We start from the raw sequence: 20,996 nt of genomic DNA on the forward strand, positions 1-20,996 counted from the left end.
GTAAATCGAAATGTCTTATAATGGGGGATTTTAACTTCCCAGATATTGACTGGAACTTGTGGGTTGGGCACTCACACACTAGTCAGACTTTTGTGGATTTATTGGATGATTGTTTTCTGCAGCAGCATGTTCGAGAGGCAACAAGAGAGGGTAATACTCTTGATCTGGTTATTAGCAGTGATCATTCATGTATTAAGAATTTGCAGATAAAGGAACCACTAGGTGGCAGTGATCACAGTGTACTGATGTGGAATTTACTTAAAGGTATAATTACCATCAGGGGTAAAGGAAAGGGTTTTTGCTTCCATAAAGGTGAGTACAGTGGTCTCAGACATTTTAAATTCTGTACAGTGGGATCAACTGACGATGTTACCAACAGTAAATTCTAAGTGGGAAGCATTCAAGGAATTAATCGTGGAAGCTACTAAAAGTTTCATACCTATTAAGAAATATTGTTCAAGGTTTAGGCCTAAATGATTATCAAATGAACTAATAAGACTCGTGACAGAGAAGAAAAATGCATGGGATGCATATAAATTATCAAGCGACTCAGAAGCCTATAGCAGATATAAGCTAGTCTGTAATCAGGTCACAAAGGAGGTTAGGCAGGTGAAGGCAGATTACAAAAAATCTTTGGCAAAAGATGCTAAGAAAAACAGCAAGGATTTCTTTACTTATATAAACTCTAAAAGGAAGGGGATGAATCTGATTGGTCCACTTGATATCGATGGTTCGACTGTTGATGATCCTGCTCAGATAGCAAACAAACTGAATGAGTATTTTGCATCTACATTCACATGTGAGAAGTTATTAAGGTTTGAAAATGGCAGAAGGTTATCAAATTGTAGCAGGGTGCTTAATGATTTTGTAATAACTGAGAGCAAAGTGGAGGAGAAATTGTTGAAGTTAAAACATAAGAAGGGCAACTGGGGTGGATGGGATCTATCCAGTTATATTAAAGGAGGCGGCAAAGCAGCTAAGCAAATCCTTAGCCATAATTATGAGAGCATCCTTGGACTCAGGGGAGGTCCCCACTGACTGGAGATGTGCAAATGTATCCCGAATTCACAAAGGGGGGATCGAAGGGTGACACGAATAATTACAGACCAGTTAGTTTAACTTCTGTTCCGGGTAAAATAATGGAGTCACTGGTTAAAGATGCATTGCAGAATCATCTAGACAAGACTGCAGCGATAATTCAGACACAGCATGGGTTTGTTAAGGGAAAGTCTTGTGTGACAAATTGGATAGGATATTATGATATGGTTACAAAGGAACTGGATGCAAAAAATAATTTTGATATCATATATTTGGATTTCAGGAAAGCTTTTGACACTGTTGTGCATGAAAGACTATTATACAAATTGGAGCCGAATGGTATTAAGGGTAAGTTTCTACAATGGATAAAAGGATGGTTGAGTGGGAGAAGACAGAGGGTGGTAATTAATGAGTGCTGCTCTTCGTGGACTAATGTTATTAGTGGAGTTCCACAGGGTTCGTTGTTGGGTCCTCTGTTGTTTTGTATATTTATCAATGATATTGATGAAGGTATATCAGGCTTAGGGTCGAAGTTTGCAGATGATACAAAGGTTGGCAGGGTTGTTAATGACAGTAATGGCAGTGTGCTACTGCAACAGGATCTAGAAAATTTGGACAGATGGGCTAAGAAGTGGCAACTGAAGTTTAACCTTGACAAATGCAAAGTACTGCATATGAGTAGAAGTAACCCCAGAGAAACATACCAACTGTGTGGTACCATACTTAAGGTGGTAGAAAATGAAAAAGACCTGGGAGTAATTGTGCAGTTAGATATGAAGTTTTCTGAGCAATGCAGACAGGCTGCCAGGGCAGGTCATGGGGTTTTGTCAATGATATATATAGGAATTTTGCTAGCAGGGAAAAAGAGGTGATTGTCCCTCTGTATAAGGCAATGGTCAGGCCATGCCTTGAGTACTGCGTACAGGTCTGGAGGCCTCATTTTACAAAGGATATAGATTTGCTTGAGCGTGTACAGAGAAGGGCAACAAGATTGGTGAGGGGAATGAAGGGATCCTCTTACCAAGAGAGGCTTAAGTTCTGCAAATTGCAGTGGCTGGAGACTAGGCACATGCGCAGTGATCTGATTGAGGTGTATAAGGCCTTGAATGGGTTGAGCACGCTGAATTCTGATGGGATCCTTCCACTTGTTCAGATTACGAACCTAAGGGGGCATAAATTCAAATTAAGAAAGGACAGATGTTGAATAGATGTGCGGAAATTTGCCTTTATCCAGCAGGTGGTTAATTGCTGGAACAAACTTCCATCTGTCGTTGTGGAAGTTGATAGGTTAAATAAATTTAAGGAGGAACTGGACAGGCATTTGTAGGGAATGGTGTGATTTTTTTTTTTTTTTTTGGCTGATGCTGCATAAGCTCATACACTTGCTTTCTTGCATCACATGCCACTACTACTACTACTACTATAAATCACAGAATTTATTGAAAATTTCCATTTATTAAAGCACAAATTTTTGGATATATGAAAATATGCTGTGGAAAATTTGCAATAGTCCTGATAAATTTATAGTTGTTGCTATAAGGTCAAAAACTGAGTCCCAGGTCACTTTGCTAAAATCCTACTATAAATCACAGAATTTATTTAAAATTTCCATTCATTAAAGCACAAATTTGTATTGGTCATATGGGTCCTCTGGGAACTCTCTATTGGTCATATGGGTCCAGAATTTGAGACTGCTATTATTAATAAGGTTTGGCTTTCTTTATTGATATTTTTATTATGTTTATTTATTGCTTGGGAAACTTTATGGCAGTGAGTGATATTCTAAAATTATCATAGTGCAGTGTTGCTTCACAACTCTCTCACAACTCTCTCAGAACTGCTGAGAGATTGTACACAATCTCTCTCAGCAGTTGTGCACTCTTTACTACCAGCAGTTGTTTATGATATTATATTTCAGAAATTGAGCAATGCTATGTTCTAGTTTTTCTGGATGTGAGGTTCTTCTGGTAGAACCTCATATCCAGAAAAAATTAAATCATAAATATCAAAAAATTAAATTCAATTTAATTTAATTGATATTTAAGTTATCAATTAAATTAAATCTGAAATATCAAGTAGAAAAAGATAATCAAGAGGCACATGAATTACAGCAAATTTATGAAATTATGGAAGTTTAAACATGTATTCATCAATTACATTAAGAATAACATAAATAATGTAAGTTTATGACAAAGCGCCCTCCCAGCAACTCATCTCTTTGCCCCCGTTTCAGCGTTTCATTTCCTATTGTGGAAGGCAACTGACTTTCTGGACTGAAAGAAAACTGCTTTCTTTTGGTCTTGGTGCTGAATGTGCATTTTTATATGGTGATACCAATATTGCTCAAATTATGAACTTAAATTTAAAGTAATATGGTTACCATTATCATAATATAAAGAGGTTATCAACTTACTTACACAACAGTTTTAATTTTTATATGTTATTTGAATGGCAGACTGGAATAATAAGTTTTTTTTTTTTTTTTTTAATGAAAACCCAAACACAAGAGGTATTAGAACCTATAGTACTTAGTACCGTGCATGGGTTGGAGGTTGAGAAGACGAAAGAGGATATTTGTTTACATTAGACTTTAAATTCTGTAGACTATAATTTTCGGGAAATACATATGAAGGAAGGTTGTTTCAGAAAATGGCAGTTGATGAATAGACGAGGAAGATGAAAAGTTGATTCTGTGAGTTTGAAGTTGGATAGTAAATGGATGTTGGCTGGTGACACCATGTGTTCGGACTGTTTCAAAAGAGAGAGCAGGAATTATAGAAGCCAATTCAGAACAGTGCCCTTGGAAGTATCTGTAGAAAAGGCATTCAGCAGAAACAGAATGGCTATGAGACAGAGAGTAGAGAGACTCTCTGTCAGATAGAGATGAGTCATTATAGAGATGAATCATTAATTAACCTTATTGCCCTCTTCGGGATGGAGTCTAGAAGCCTCAGAGAGGTTTTGGGGGCACTGCCTCAGATGTGGGAACAATATTCCCTGGTAGGATGGATTTGCAATTTGTACAGGGTCAACAGCTGTTTGGAAGAAAAGTAATGCAGAGAGTGAAAGAGAAAACCAAGTTTTTTAGATGCAGAGGAAGCAGTATTTGTAATGTGCATGTGCCAAGAGAGAGAGATTAGAAGTCAGGGTAATCCTCAAAAGAGATATATCAACTTGCCTAGAAATCGAAGTGTCACCAAAGATAAGCATAGGAGCAGAAGAATCCTTTTTGCGAGATATAAGGCAAGACTGAGTTTTAGAAGGATTGAAATCAACTAAGTTGTCTTTGTCCCACTGGAGATTGGCATTTAAGGAATTGGTAGCAGACATTCGAGAAGTTAAAGCTGATTGAGCAGGGAAAGGTTTCTCAAACTGGAAAGTGGAATGCAATGTGCTGTCATCAACAAAACTATGGATAGGATTTTGTCAATGGAAGAAGGTCATTAATATACAAGAAAAAAAGAGTGGGGGATACCAGCATTAGTGAAGTTAGAAGATAGAGAGCCATCTACCATCACCCTCAGTGAGCACGATCAGAGAGAAAACTGGATAACCAATTACAAAAAACAGTTGGCAAACCATAAGATGGAAGCTTGTTTAGAAGATGGAAGCTTGTTTAGAAGACCTTTATGCCAAATATGAACGAAAGTCTTTGTGATGTCAAAAGCAACTGTTTGTGTTTCAACAAACTTTTCCATTGAATTTTTCCACAAATGGGTAACACAAGCCAGAATATCACCAGTGGATCGACAATGATGGAACTGGCTGGATATTAACAAATTTCCAAGCAGAAGGAAAAACACCTTTGGAACAAGAAAGTGAAAAAAGGTGGCAAATAACAGGGATAAGTTCAGTGCAGTTTTTGAGAACAAGTGGAGAAATACCATCAGGACCTGGTGCATTCTTAGCAGCAAGATTCGTCAGAATCCTTCTGACATCCTTTTGATGGAAGACCACAAGAGGCATTAAATGAAGCATGCTGGGAATTGTGGCAGGTGTTTTACCAAGATCATTAATACATTAATTGGAAGGAAAATGGGATGCTAGCAAGTCATCTTTATCCTTGGCTGAAGTGATAATAGAACCATCTGGTTTTGACAAAGGTGGGGGGCAGAGATGGGCAAAAGTTGCGGCCAATAGCTTTGGCAAGAGACCAAAATGCTCGGGTACCATTAGGGCAAGAAACAAGTTTTCTACTCTTAGTCTGTTTAAATTCTAGTTTGGACTGATTTACAATTGTTGTGAGCTCTGGTGTAGGCTGAAAATGAAACTGAAGAATTGGAAACAAGCTAATTACGATATGCAATGTTCTTTTCTTGAGCAGCCGTAGCATATTTATTGGAAAACCGAGGTTTAGATAAAGGACGAGATTTTAAGGTGGAGTGTGGAATAAAGGATTCCATTCCTACAAGAATAATTTCACTGACACAATCTGAGCAAACGTTGACACCAGGAGTTTTGAAACAGTAATCTGACCAAGAAAAGAAATCTCGCAGGTCATCCCATTTTTCATTCTTGTAATGCCGAACAACACGAGGTTGGGAATAGCCATGAGATAAAGGCTCCATTGGAGAAAGACAATCATCAAGTTGTTATCTGAGGTGACTAAAAGACCACTCACCTCAACCATGTACTTAGAAGGGTTGTTTGTGAGGAAAAGATCAAGTGTGTTGGCTGTATGGTTAGGATTATTCGGTATTCTGGTAGGTAAATGAACAATGTGTGAGGTCATTAGTAATTGCAAAAAGCCTCAGCATCATGACCAGCTGGATTTGTGTGACTAGAAAATGGAAGCCAGCTGGAGTTGTGAACATTAAAATAACCAAGGAAATTTAATTTTGCTCTGTATGGTTTGTTTCAATTGTGACTTTTTTATTACTTTCCTTTTCAATTGCTAAACTTTATACTCAATAAAATATAACTAATAATTATTATGTGTAAAATTACAGCTTACCTGCTGGTAATTGCCAGTCTTTAAGAATTGATATTGTATCTCTCATTTGTGCATTTTCACGAAGTAAACTGTTATGTAAATGGTGTAATAATTCATCAAATGTTAATATAGACATTCTAAAGTAATTTAAAAAAATTTGACTCATCCTTTCTTAATTCTTCAAGAAACATTACAAATATTCCCATTGTGTCTTGTGGCTGATTTAATGGATGCACCCAATGGATTCTATGACGTTTTAATTTTCTCAGATATAAGTGCAAAGCACACACACACACACACTGATCAAGTCTACTTATTGAACTGTGGCTGTGTAAGGCACACTTTATTGTTCTCCCAATAGTAAACCCTGAGCTTCTGGTACTGTGCCATGAGTAGCCATATTGAAGAACCATGATATGTGAAAGAGGCATAAGCCATTCTGATATTCTTGCCCACTCTGTTTGTATATGTTCATTATACTCATCATGGTCATTTGGCCCATAACATACTCTGTGCTCATTTTCAGTCACTGGGAAACTAATCCAAAAGTAATGAATTCAAATGCCAGAACCATTCACTTTTTTTTTTCACAAGAAAGGAGCCTGTCAACTCCATCTGAGATGGGTTGGGGATGAGACAAAAAGAAACTTAACTTAAAATTTACATATGTTGAAGCTAAAACTGAGGAACAAAAAAAAGTGTATTTTACCCATTCCTGTCTATTTCTTTCATTACTATCTATCCCTCTTAGCAAGGTCCTTGGAGTTAAAAACTGCTAAATTTAATAACTACTAATTACCTAAATGAAAATTTATGTAAATAAAAATTTTCTTTTTACCATTGTTTTTGTTGTTCTTTTTCTATATGGGTGGACTGTCTGGTTGGTGGCAAAAGAATATTTATTATAAAAAAAATTAAAAATTTAATCACCTCAGTTAGAACCAGAAATTAAATGGATAAGGTGCTATATTATGGTTGAACATCTCTGCCAGAATCACTGTTTAGTGACTACCACTCAGTAAATATGCATAAACCTATTATCACAAATGGAGTTACAAGTTTTTCCAGAAGAATAAATGGTTCTGTATAGTACAGTATGAGACTTAGTTTTATGCCATTTGGATTCATTTCTTCATAGCCTAGTTTAATCATGATTCATATTTCAATGTCGTCTAGCTTGATTTTTCTTATTTTCCATTTGTGAAATTTTGAGAATAGGTTGAATGAGTGTTTTCAGAAAATTAGCTGTTACAATGAATGTTATTGTTCAAGGTTTAGGCCTAAGTGGATGTCAGATGAACTAATGAGACATGGCAGAGAAGAAAAATGCATGGGATACATACAAATTAACACGTGACACAGAAGCCTATGATAGATACAAGTTGATCTGTAACCAAGTTACAAAGGAGGTTAGGCAGGCGAAGGCAGATTACGAGAAATCTTTGGCAAGGGATGCAAAGAAAAACAGCAAAGAGTTCTTTACTTATGTAAACTCTAGAAGGAAGGGGATGAATCAGATTGGTCCACTTGATATCGATGGGTCAAATGTTGATGATCCTGCTCAGGTAGCTAACAAACTGAATGAATATTTTGCATTGACATTCACACATGAGGAGTTATTCAGCGAGGGGAATGCCAGAGGTGTATTCAACTCTGGCAGTAAGCTAGAGAATCTTGTAATAACTGAGAGTAAAGTGGAGGAGAAATTGTTGAAGATAAATACAAGAAAGGCACCTGGGGTGGATGGGATCTATCCAGTTATATTAAAGGAGGCAGCAAAGGAAGTAAGCAAACCCTTAGCCATAATTATGAGAGCTTCCTTGGACTCAGGGGAAGTACCCATGGACTGGAGATGTGCAAATGTGACCCCAATTCACAAAGGAGGATCAAAGGGTGACACAAGTAATTATAGACTTGTTAGTTTAACTTCTGTTCCTGGAAAATTAATGGAGGCACTGGTTAAAGAAGCACTGCAGGATCATCTAGACAAGACTTCAGTTATAGCTCAGACACAGCATGGTTTTGTTAAGGGGAAGTCTTGCCTGACCAATTTGATTGGATACTATGATGCAGTCACAAAAGAACTGGATGCAGGGAATAACTTTGATATTATATACTTGGATCTTAGAAAAGTTTTTGATACTGTTGCACAAATTGGAACGGTGTGGCATTGGAGGCAAATTGCTGCTATTGATAAAGGGGTGGTTGAGGGGGAGAAGACAGAGAGTGGTAATCAATGGACACTGCTCATCGTGGACTAATGTTATTAGTGGAGTCCCTCAGGGTTCAGTATTGGGTCCATTATTGTTTTCGGTATTTATAAATGATATTGATGATGGTATATCAAGCTTAATGTCCAAGTTTGCAGACGATACGAAGGTTGGCAGGGTTGTCAAGGACACTACTGACACTATGCTACTGCAACAGGATCTGGAAAGGTTGAGCAGATGGGCTGAGAGGTGGCAAATGAAGTTTAACATTGACAAATGTAAAGTACTACGTATGGGAAACCAGCAAACCCAGAGCAACGTATCAACTCTGTGGTACTACACTGACAGTGGTAGAGAATGAAAGGGACCTGGGGGTGGTTGTGCAGGCAGATATGAAGTTTTCTGAGCAGTGCAGATGGGCTGCAAGAGTAGCTCGTGATGTATTGTCGATGATATATAGGAATTTTTCTAGCAGGGATAAGGAGGTGATTATTCCCTTGTATAAGGCAATGGTCAGACCACACCTAGAGTACTATATACAGGTCTGGAGGCCTCATTTCAAGAAGGATGTAGAGATGCTGGAATGAGTCCAGAGAAGGGCAACAAGATTAGTGAATGGAACAAAGGGGTGCTCTTACGAAGAAAGGCTTAAGTTTTGCAAATTACAGTGTCTGGAGACTAGGCACCGGCGAGGTGATCTGATAGAGGTGTATAAAGCCTTGAATGGTTTGAGCATGCTCAATGCTGATGGGATTCGTCCTCTTGCTCAGAATAATCACCTGAGAGGGCATAAATTGAAATTGAGAAAAGACAGATGTAGGATAGACGTGAGGAAATTTGCCTTTAGCCAGCGGGTGGTTGGTTGGTGGAACAGACTTCCATCCCTTGTCGTGGAAGTTGATAGCCTAAATAAGTTTAAGGCTCAGCTGGACAGGTATTTCGAATGAACAGAGGGGTGAAGTGTAAGTGGTTATTTTTTATTTATTTATTTTTTTTTTGGCTGATGCTGCATAAGCTTGCTTTCTTGCATCAAATGCCTCTACTAATGCTAATGCTAATGAACAAGGGAAATAAAATTCGGTGATTATCACATCAGTATGATGTAGATGTATTTGTTAATCATTAAACACTCCAGAAAATAATGATCACCATGCACAACTTAATGTCTTCACAAGCAATTGTTAATGAACTATGTTTTATATGTTATCCTGAAAGCCATTAATATGTTTTTTTTTTAGTCTATCAGTTGCCCATTATATCTAGTGAGCAGTTCTATTATTTTTAAATGTAAAATAAATCCATGTTTGGAAGTTTAACATGTAATATTAATGATAAGGAACTATTATTTATTTCCATTATTTAAAGAAATTAAATGCGGTTAAATTTGAAATAATAATCAGTCAATCATTTCCTTACTTAAACAATGCCTTTATCACTGATGGAAGAAATAGTCAAGCAGAATTTATAAAATTTATTGATAATAAATTCATCAGTACATCACAGTTTTACAAATTCACAAGGTGTAACTCTGAACACTGAAATGGCAGCCTTTTAGTTGGTTAGCATTTTTAAGAATGTATTTCATATTAAGATTTACGTTATTTTGTTTTTCTGGATTTGTACTTTTAATTAAGGAATTTTAATATACCCAATACATGTGCTTCTATTTATATCTTATGCAGTTCATTCTTATCACGAGATGGCACCTTCTTTTCTGAAGAAAAAAGAAGCTGTAGATTTCTGCCTTTTGCTCACAGAACGCAAAGAAGGATTGCAAAAGATGGTTGCTCTTCAGTCTGTAGAATGTGAAAATTGTCCATTGATGGAAGGTGTATTAAGAGGAATGGTGAGATTTGCCATTTGAAAAAAAAAAAAAAAAAAATTAAGTTATGAAATAAGTCAGTATCATTTTAACTTACATTATTTCTGATAGGTGGCTTTGCTCATTTTTAGCATAGCATAAACATTATCAGTGGTGTGCTGCTTTTTATAGTGCATTTTCAGCTTCTCTGCTTTGGACAGAAACAGCAAATCATCTTTAGATGTTTTTGATTTTTTTCACTTGTAAATGATTGATTCTTCTAATTATTTGCTTTTCAAAAATATTTTAACTTGCAACTTACCCATTGTTGCTTTCTCCAAATATATCAGCTGGAGAGAAGGGGAAATCTATTTTATAAGTGAAGAAAGTTACAGGTATTTATTTTTCATTTAAAGCAATCTTTTTTGTTTAATCCCTAAACATTACATTTCTTCATTAGGCAGTACTTTAATTTTATGATTTGTGAACAGTTGCATTGCTTTAAATATAAGCAATAATACCAGGTGATAAAAGATAGTAGTTTAATGAATGCCCTTCGTATATGCATCCTTAAGGATGCATATACGAGGGATGTTCAATAAATTATCTACCTACCTGTGAAGGATGTGGGAGAGGCAAAAATCTGATTTTACTTTTCAGTGTAACTCCCCTGAACTTCAATACATTTGTTACAAGACAAATAAAATTCTTTGTCCATTAAAGAAAGCAGGAACAGCAGACTTCAGTTCATTATCATCAGTACAGTGATGTCCTGTACATTTTTCTTGAGGATGTTGATATAGGAAATAGTCCCTGCAGGGCTATATTCAAACTTTAAGGTGGATGGGTAAGTTCTGTAAAGTCAGTCTCTCAAAGCAGCAGCAACAGCATGTGATCTGTGCACTGGTGCGTTGTTGTTGTGAATAAGCAGCACACCTGTGGAAAGTTTTCCACGCCATTTTCCCTTTATGACCTCCCTTCTGTTGTATAGTAGGGATGCATATGACTCCCCAGTGACTGTCTGCTTGTGTTCCTGGTAGTGAACGCACAAAATTCCTTCAGCTTCCAAAAAAAATTGTGAAGGGATTGTTTGAATTGTTTTGACTAGAATTTCAGTTGGTACTCTGAAGGTGCACTGTTGCCATACAGACACCATCCTTTCATGAATGGCCATTTCCTTCTTTGGCGAGAAATATGATGACTAAATGATGCTCCAATTTCAGCAAATCCATAATTTGATACAGGTGTCTTCCTTCTTTCTGTTACAGTGGCACAACCTAAAAACATAGTGGAATCAAAATTAGTATGATTCAAGTTGAGATATGTAGGAACATGAATCATTGAAACTACTTGAAATACCTTAGATAAGTAACTTATCGAATGCCCCCTCTTATTGGCGTGTTCTGCTGTTAGAAAAGAAGTAAATATGCATTTTCTGGTTTATGCCATTCTGACATTAATATATCATGGGTAAAATATTGGGAAAAAACAGATATTGCTGCCCACTTGAAGCATGCACATGGATAGATAGATGAAATTCATGAGTTTGTGGGTAGTAAATGGATGGCCAGTGCTCAAAACAGAAGGAACTGGAAAGTTGCTGGAGAGGCCTTCATCCTGCAGTGGATTGAAAATGGCTAATGATGATGATGATGAAGCATGCAGAACTGTTCACATTGTAAACAATGGAGAAAACAAAATTAATGACATCAGTGTACATCCAGGAAAGTTTTCTTGTATGTACCTTGCTATCCTACAGACTGGTCTGACTTCAGTTGGAGGGCTCTCACTGTTGTTTTACTAAGAAACAATAGCCCCCCCTCCCTTTTAGACTGAAGGGTTCCATAGACATCAAATGTAGTACATAAAGTTTTAGTATATTGAGAGAACTAGGTCAAGAGCTTTGTACTTTCTAGTAAGTTTCAATAAAACTAAAATTCTCTTTAAATAATGCTGATTCCTTACTTTGGGAATTTTGGTAATTTTAAAAAAAAGTATGGCATTGGCAATTTTTAATGAAATAGCATCTGACATAATTGCTGGAATCCTGGTTTCTTGCAACAAACTCCTGTTTTTCACCTGTCTGGGGCCAAAAACAGAAAAACTTTCCATTGGAAATTAAATTAAATCAAAATACATACATATGCCCAAAAATCTCCCATTTTTCTCCTGTTTACTGTGTCTGATCTCCAACTTTTTAAAAGTTAATAGTTAGCAGCTGTGAATGTTTACCAAATCTATGTATGCTTTATAATTGTGGTACTATTAAATGACGTGGGTTTGTTTTACTTTTGTATGCAAAAAAAAAAAAAAATTCTGGCTAGCTTTAGATTGTTTTTATTGCTGTCTGAAGTATAAATGCAAAACAATAAAATAAATATATGGTTATATGCTTGCTTATGGTTAATACATTTAAAGATATTCTACAGCTTCTAATAGTTTTTTTTTTTTTTTTTTTTTTGTGTGGTCTGTTTGTTTCTAGATATTTCCCAGTGGATGGGTAATAGAAACACTTCCAGAAAAGCCAACAAGCTGTTTAGTAACACATTTATTACAGGTTAGTAATGTTAAAGATCTTGCATAGAAATGACCTTTTACAACTATATTATTACAATATATCTCTTAGTTGAGGTGGAAATGCATCTCAAGTTCTGTAGTCTTCTACAGAACTTGAATAGATAGGCTTAAACTTAGAGAAATTAAATTTAAAGTAAAAAAATGCTAATTTACATAACTTTCACTGTTATTCAGTAAAATTTTCTTTCTTTTGTATGCTTTTACCATTTTAATAATGGTGATTACAATTGACTTATTCTGCTTCAGCTTCTCCCACTGATTTGGCTACTAAAATAATAACAGGATATTTAGAGCTGAAGTGGAGAAGATCCTGAACAAGCAGTTGTTACACTCAACAAGGAGCAGATGAGTGACTGGCTTTTCAGTCATTGAAAAGTTACGAATACATTTTAAGTGATGAGACTACTGCCCAGATATATTGTTTTAGTATAGTTCAAATTTTTGTAATGTATTTAATAAAATCTTATTACTTATAGCTTTTAAGGGATATCATGTAGATGTATAACTAAATACAGCAGACTCTCGATTTACCGGGACACTTCAAGACTTCAAATTAATAAAAAAAATTTTTTTTTTTTAAATTCAACCGGAAATCATAAAATTCAAATAATAACTAGAATAGGTACAAACAGATGTTTTGCAAGTCATAAATAAGTGGCGTTATTAGTTGTCACTGGGAAATTAGTGTACCTATTACCTTGCAACCCCCCCACGGTCTTCACACCCGCTGCTCAAAAAAGAAAAAAAAAAAGAGAGACTAAATGTTTAGTTTGTTTTAGTGATTCGCGTCGATTGTTGTGTTCCGTTTCACCGCAAAAGGACAAATTTTGTTTTGTTATTTATGTTAGGGACATCGGAATTTTTTTTGTTTAGAAATCGTGAAAATGATAGGCAAATGCAAGAGTTGTGGTTTCAATTAAAAAAAAAAAAAACTTGAAATTATTCAAAAGCTTGAAAACAGTGCATCCGTTAAATCTCTAATGAACCATTATAATGTTGGTGACCAAACCATACGCAGCACTAAAAAATAAAGGGAAGCTATTAGATTTAAAAACCCACAGAATTCCAGCTATCAGTATTATTGCAAATGCAATAAGATAGAGTTTACTACCCGTTTATAATGAATTGCACTAACAGAAAAGCCCAGTAACCTGGAAAGTGCAAATTGTTTTATGGCAGTGACTTCCAGAAATGTGCTTTAGTAAAATGTGAGCTCACATGGGGGTGATAATAGTGATTTTCACTTTAACCCTGTGAAGTTCTTTGTAGAAAATTTCATTTTGACTGTTATCATGGTGCTGACTAAGAGAATAAGTGGCAGTGGTACTATTTGTATTTGTATTTTTGTATGGGCAGCTCCTAGAACAGAAATTCATCTCCACCTCGTTGTCCTGTTCAGTTTTTACAGACTCTGTCAAGGTAAGGCCAGTGTGTGTTGTGTAATAAAAAAATCATCCTGCACGGGACGGAAGGTTCTGTGCAGGATGAATTCTCTCACAGTTCTGTGCCGATTGAACTGGGATAGGGGAAAAGGAAGCAGAGAGAAGGGGGGGAAATCATCCCACACAGGATGGAGGGTCTGTGTCGGTTGAACTGGGATAGGGGAAAAAGGAGCAGAGAGAAAAAAAGTTTTCCATCCCGCATGGGAGAAAGTGATAGGACAAAAATTTTGTCTGTGAGCTTGTGTGTGTGTTCTGTAGCGTAGTGTTGTGTTTCGGCCTTTTGGCTACCTGGAAGCAGTGATCACCTAGACTTCTGCTTCCGGGTGCTCATCCCTAGCTGCGAGAAGGCAAGGCCTTCCCTACTATCTGCTCGCCCTCCTCCCTGGGGAGCGAGTTTCCCAGGGAGGAAAAGAAAACTAGAGTAAAGACAAAAGAGGAGGGGGACTCCCCCAGTCCAGTATAAATTATTAGGAAAAAAGAGTGGGTTAGAGTGGAGCATCAATCAGGTGCCAGTAACAGGTAGAAAAATATATAAATAATAATAATATAAAAAGTTTTTCATCCCGCACAGGACAGAGGGAAAAAGTAGTAGGAGAGTGCTATTGTTACTCCAGATCCAGAAACTAGTCCCAGAGCCAGAGCAGAATGCAAAGAGAGAGCAGCAAAAAAAAAAAAAAAAAAACTTTTTGTGATAGGACATTTATCATTTTGCAGTCAGCCATGTCCTGGGTTGGTGGTCATTATTTCGAGTCAGGTTTAGGTGTCTGCATCTGCTGAAAACTTCCTTAGCAAATGTTTGGAAGGCCCTCAGATATTAAGTTGGTCAATATGGCTAGGGTCAGGGTTTGTCACAGTAGTTTTCAGTTGTGCTCACTGTTCTTCATATTGAGTGCAGTCAAAGATTGTATGGAACCAGTTCTCTTTTTCCCCACATCTGCATCGATCCCGTGTTTGAGAGTCCCAGCTGAAATAGCTTCTCATTAAGCGGGACTGTGCCCCATTACCAGGAAGGACATTTCAAGGGTTAGTGAAAACCACCTCCCACTACTTTAGTCATTGTAAATGTTATGTCTGGGAGGAATCTTTTAGTCACAGTCCTGAGGTTCGAGGTGCCCTATCTAGTCTGTCACACCTTGACAAGCACAGAGTTTTTTTCTTTAGTTATATCTTCTTCAAGGGAGATCTGCATATCCAGAATGGAAGTGGGGATTCTTTTGAGTCTAAAACAGAGCCCTCAGTAGATAATGAAAAGATCTAGGGGAAGTGTCCCTGCAATTGCGTGGATGGCAGCCATGGATAGTGCGACAGATCCTGTGGGTGACAAGAATTACGTGTTTCTCTGGATGGTATGGAGTTTATTTCTCATTCTTACCAAGACTTCTCAGTGAAACCATGCTCCTGCAGTGTATGTACAATAGGTAGAAAAACTGTATTCAGTTACTTCTGGATATGTTAACATCCAGCTACTTCACTGCTGTCCCCAGATAAAGTTTTTAATTGAACTAATTAAAAATATATAACTATTTTTCTGAGGATATTGTGTGGTTTTTGTAATTTTGACATAGGGATATAGTAGCAATATTTTATTAGCCATTCCCAAGTTACGTAAAACTCGACTTAAGAAGTCCTGGAACGTCTGTCAGGGACTTACTCTATTTTTAGGTTAACCGGGAATTTTTTTTTACCATCTATCGAGGAAAATCGAGAGTCTACTGTACTCTTAAAGCACAGTGGATTCTGGTTATTTGGGCCCCAATTAATTGGGGCAAATCTTAAAATACAGAACCCAATCGAGAAAATAGCCAGGTTTTACTTCGCTTAATCGGGGCAAGAGACCGCAGCGCTGGAGATTACCCTACAATTGTCTGTGACCGTACCATGTAGTTCGGCCGAAATTCGGGAGGTCACAACCATAAAACAATTAGCAGTCACCTGTTTATTGGGCTTTTCTGTTAGTGAAATCTATCATAAAAGGATGGTAAACTTGATCTTATTGAATTTGCGATAATACTGACAGCTGGAATTCTGTGGGTTATTATGGTGAAATGTGTTTACACTTCCATGGAATCTTCAATCATATAAAAAAATTAATTTTCAGAATTTTCTCTTCATTCCTATTTTTAAAACTTCGTAACTTGTTACTCCATTCTCACTTGCGCGTATCATGTTACTTGCAATTTGTGTGTGCCGCGTTCTTTGTTATTGATTGCTTATCTTTTTACTGTTTTAAATTTTAATCCACAAATGTCAACTAGTTAGTATGTACATATTAATTATTCCAATTATCACATATCATTTAATTTTTTAATTGGCAAGGTAATAAAGGATAAATTTGTGCTTAATATATCTTTACTTTTATAGCCTGTGCATAATATTCCTCCTATTTTCGCTCATTAGAATCGCTGTTTAATAGAATTAAAATTCAATTCACAAATGTGATCACAATGACCGGCACTTACTACACATCATATAGTGAACAGTACTTTACTGTGGTGAATCTATCGTAACATGATTCGATTGTACAGTGAACCAATTGTAAAGCGGGGTCCATTGTATTTTTAACTATTTATGTGAAACTTCGGATAATCGGGCCAAAATGCACTAGTCCCGATGTGTCCCAAATAACCAGAATCGACTGTCTTTTTTTCTTTCCTGCAATATTTTTGTTCCTATGATTTATTCCTATCAATCATTATACAGTAACCCAAATACTTATTAATTTGAACAATTGATTCATATGATATGTCTTACTATGACCATAAATCAAACCTATTAAGACAAATATATCTCTTTTTCTATTGAAACAACTTCAAAGCCCTGTATCACATATCATAAGTATGGTGCACCATAGTATTATTATGGAACCAATCAACTGAACAATAATTATGAAAGGCTAAGCTATACCATGAGGAAGGAGATTCCAACAGTTTTCTTTTAACCAATATTGGCAATTACTTACACTATAATAAATGTAATCCATTATTACATAAAAAAATCAGCTTTAATTAGTTAATTTCTAAATCCCTACAAATTTGTCAAAATCTGAATACCTGAAAGAAGGAATAAACTTAACTGAAATAGGTTTAAAAATAGTTCCTCCAGATTGAGGGTATTTCAAATTGCAACTTGGGGTCCCAACAAACAGCGATAAGTGCTAAACATAATGTATATGTTAAATATAATTTTTAAAAAGGGTAAGATATGCATGAAGCTATGCAGTAACATTTTTATATTTATATCAAGTTCATCAAATAACAGCAACACATTTTTTAATGTAGTCCACATAGGCCTGTGGCTATTGTCCAAAACCATTTTAAAGGCAGAGAACAACCTTTTTTTGCATTGGTGGAAAGTGATAGACTAAATTTAAAAATGTGATCCTTCAAAGCCTCTACTTGAAATGGAAATTCTTATTCATTTCCATAACAAAGTTATCTAGTTTTCTTAAAATATTAAATCCAGAGTTGTTTTAAAACGTTAAACTTATTTTTTATATTCTCTCCTATGACTCCAGGGATGGTTAAAATTTCTAGTCAAACTTTCTTTATCTCTTCAGCTGCACTGCTCAAAGAAAGTCTCCATGTTTCTAGTTCGGTTATAGAATTAGTAAGCCATGCAAATTCAGTTACCATTCAAAGTTTCTAATTGGAAATATTTCCCAGCTACCTTGATTTCAAAGTTAGAGAATGTACAACCTTTAAGAACTGACAGTTACAAAATTACTTAATTTTATTAATAATTACACTAGTATTCCATGAAGACATGTTTATTCAAAAGCATGACATCCCAAAACATAAACTGGTCCTTTATCACATGCAACTACCCCTGTTGTTGTTGTTTGCAAGCTATTTCCATTATTAACTTATGTAGTTATCTTGCATTTAATTGGTATGTGAATATCAATAATTAATTTAGTACATTTTCTTCTATCTATATTTGAGACAGCCCATTTAACAAGCAGAAATGCTTGTTAAAAGCCAGAGGTGTATTCAACTCTAGCAGTAAGCTACAGAATCTTGAAATAACTGGGAGTAAAGTGGAGGAAAAACTGTTGAAGATAAACACAAGAAAGGCACCCGGGGTGGATGGCATCTATCCAGTTATATTAAAGGAGGCAGCAAAGGAAGTAAGCAAACCCTTAGCCATAATTATGAGAGCTTCCTTGGACTCAGGGGAGGTACCCATAGACTGGAAATGTGCAAATGTGACCCCAATTCACAAAGGAGGATCAAAGGCTGACACAAGTAATTATAGACCTGTGAGCTTAACTTCTGTTCCAGGAAAGTTAATGGAGGCACTGGAGGATCATATAGACAAGACTTCAGTTATAGCTCAGACACAGCATGGTTTTGTTAAGGGGAAGTCTTGCCTGACCAACTTGATTGGATACTATGATGCAGTCACAAAAGAACTGGATGCAGGGAATAACTTTGATATTATATACTTGGATCTTAGAAAGGCTTTTGATACTGTTGCACATGGAAGCCTGCTACACAAATTGGAGCAGTGTGACATTGGAGGCAAATTGCTGCTATGGATAAAGGGGTGGTTGAGGGGAAGAAGACAGAGAGTGGTAATCAATGGACACTGCTCATTGTGGACAAATGTTATTAGTGGAGTCCCTCAGGGCTCAGTGTTGGGTCCATTATTGTTTTCTGTATTTATAAATGATATTGATGATGGTATATCAAGCTTAATGTCCAAGTTTGCAGACGATACAAAGGTTGGCAGGGTTGTCAAGGACACTACTGACACTATGCTGCTGCAACAGGATCTGGAAAGGTTGAGCAGATGGGCTGAGAGGTGGCAAATGAAGTTTAACATTGACAAATGTAAAGTACTACACATGGAAAACAGCAACCCCAGAGCAACGTATCAACTCTGTGGTACTACACTGACAGTGGTAGAGAATGAAAGGGACTTGGGGGTGGTTGTGCAGGCAGATATGAAGTTCTCTGAGCAGTGCAGATGGGCTGCAAGAGTAGCTCATGGTGTACTGTCAATGATATACAGGAATTTTTCCAGCAGGGATAAGGAGGTGATTATTCCATTGTATAAGGCAATGGTCAGGCCACACCTAGAGTACTGTATACAGGTCTGGAGGCCTCATTTCAAGAAGGATGTAGAGCTGCTGGAACGAGTACAGAGAAGGGCAACAAGATTAGTGAATGGAACAAAGGGGTGCTCTTACGAAGAAAGGCTTAAGTTTTGCAAATTACAGTGTCTGGAGACTAGGCACCAGAGAGGTGATCTGATAGAGGTGTATAAAGCCTTGAATGGTTTGAGCATGCTCAATGCTGATGGGATTCTTCCTCTAGCTCAGAATAATCACCTGAGAGGGCATAAATTCAAATTGAGGAAAGACAGATGTAGGATAGATGTGCGGAAATTTGCCTTTAGCCAGCAGGTGGTTGGTTGGTGGAACAGACTTCCATCCCTTGTAGTGGAGGTTGATAGCCTAAATAAGTTTAAGGCTCAGCTGGATAGGTATTTTGAACGAACAGAGGGGTGAAGTGGAAGTGGGTTTTTTTTTTTTTTTTTTTTGGCTGATGCTGCATAAGCTTGCTTTCTTGCATCAAATGCCTCTACCAATGCTAATAATTTCAGAAATAATGATGATGCAAAATCTTCAATATTCCGAGAATTCATAAATAACAGTTGAAAAGTAAAACACTCGAATTCATAGCTAAAAGCAAACACTTGCTTTTGGGCTGAGCACTGTAAATCAGAACAAAACTCAGAATTTTATCAAAGTTTATTCTGTGTACACAAATTAACCTCAACACAATCAAAAAGCAGATAAAAATGTATACCAAGCTATAGACAAAAATGAATTGTTGGTGGTACTTCAGTGTGCTGACAGAATTGAGCAGTTCATTTCATATTCCTTTTTATACCACTTGTGTATTGACTGCTTAATAATGACTTTCTATACATTATGGCACAACAGATGTATTAAAGTAAATTTTTAATGGAAATAACTTACAAAGAAAACAAACTTTTAAAAGACAGGATTAAGGAAATGTATAACCCCGATGTTAATGGGCGCCTTTTTTTTTTTTTTTAGTGTGAAGGATTAAGTTGCAAATACTTTTAATTATTATTTAATAAATATGTCTAAGAATGAACTCGTATATCTATTAAGGTTTCTTCTTATAAAGAATGTCTTTTTCAGTTTGTTGTCAGCACTCCAGAAAATGCACTTATTATGGATATGAACAATCATGTTGCTCAGTCTTTAATTAGTCTCCAGTCATATTTATTATCTGCACCTTTGCCGGTGGATCTCCGTCGTCGTTCTCCATCATTAGATGTTGTTTAGCTATCTTGGGTGAATCTCTGAACTAATCATCAGTGATAAAAACTTACATTATAGTGGTGACTTTATATCCTAGTTTCAGAACTGTTCCTGAAGGTTCTTAGAGAAAAAATTTTTAAAAGAAATTTTTTTGAAGTATTTTAAAAAAAAATGAAATATTTTGTACATATTATTGATCCTTTACAGATTGTTAGAGCTCATGTGTTGATATCAAGTGTATATATAATTTTAGAAAGTTTTTAAAGTTTATACTAATTTAAAAGACATTTTGAAACCGTTATAATTTAAGGAATAGAGACATTTGGGTACATTTTTAACAAACCCCAAAGTTAAGTTATTGTTCATGGAAAAAGTTCTGTTATCTACAAAATTCACTAAATAAATCATGCCTTACTGCAGTCAAAATTCATAATTCTGTAGACACCATGTTTGTTAAAAATGTACACAGCTGTATGGGTGCATTTGTTTTTTTAATTCCATCTGTAGCCACCATTGTAATGTATATATGTAATTGCCACTAAGGGGGTTTTTTTTTTTTTAAGGGAAAACAAAAAATACATTCCTTTTCAGCTGTGGTATATAAAAAATATATTACTGGAGATATATATCTATATATATAAATGAAAAAAAAAAAAAAAAAAAATGCAGCATTCCTTTTTGAATGGTAGCTCATTTT

General features: G+C 36.1%; 1 protein-coding gene across 1 annotated transcript in view; it reads left to right on the top strand.

Annotated features, from left to right (window-relative positions):
* The window catches only part of LOC150085088 (uncharacterized), a 159,301-nt gene extending 138,978 nt beyond the window's left edge, over positions 1–20,323 (top strand). Inside the window, exons 13-15 of the mRNA XM_090376459.1 lie at positions 9,864–10,027; positions 12,465–12,539; positions 20,177–20,323. Coding sequence (XP_090232585.1) covers positions 9,864–10,027; positions 12,465–12,539; positions 20,177–20,323 — 386 coding nt within the window. The remainder of the gene's footprint in view (positions 1–9,863; positions 10,028–12,464; positions 12,540–20,176) is intronic.
* Positions 20,324–20,996: the final 673 nt, after the last annotated feature.

Source organism: Mastigoproctus giganteus, chromosome 6 (genome assembly GCF_048544385.1).
Source record: "Mastigoproctus giganteus isolate SK-2022 chromosome 6, ASM4854438v1, whole genome shotgun sequence".
Lineage (NCBI taxonomy): Eukaryota > Metazoa > Arthropoda > Arachnida > Uropygi > Thelyphonidae > Mastigoproctus > Mastigoproctus giganteus.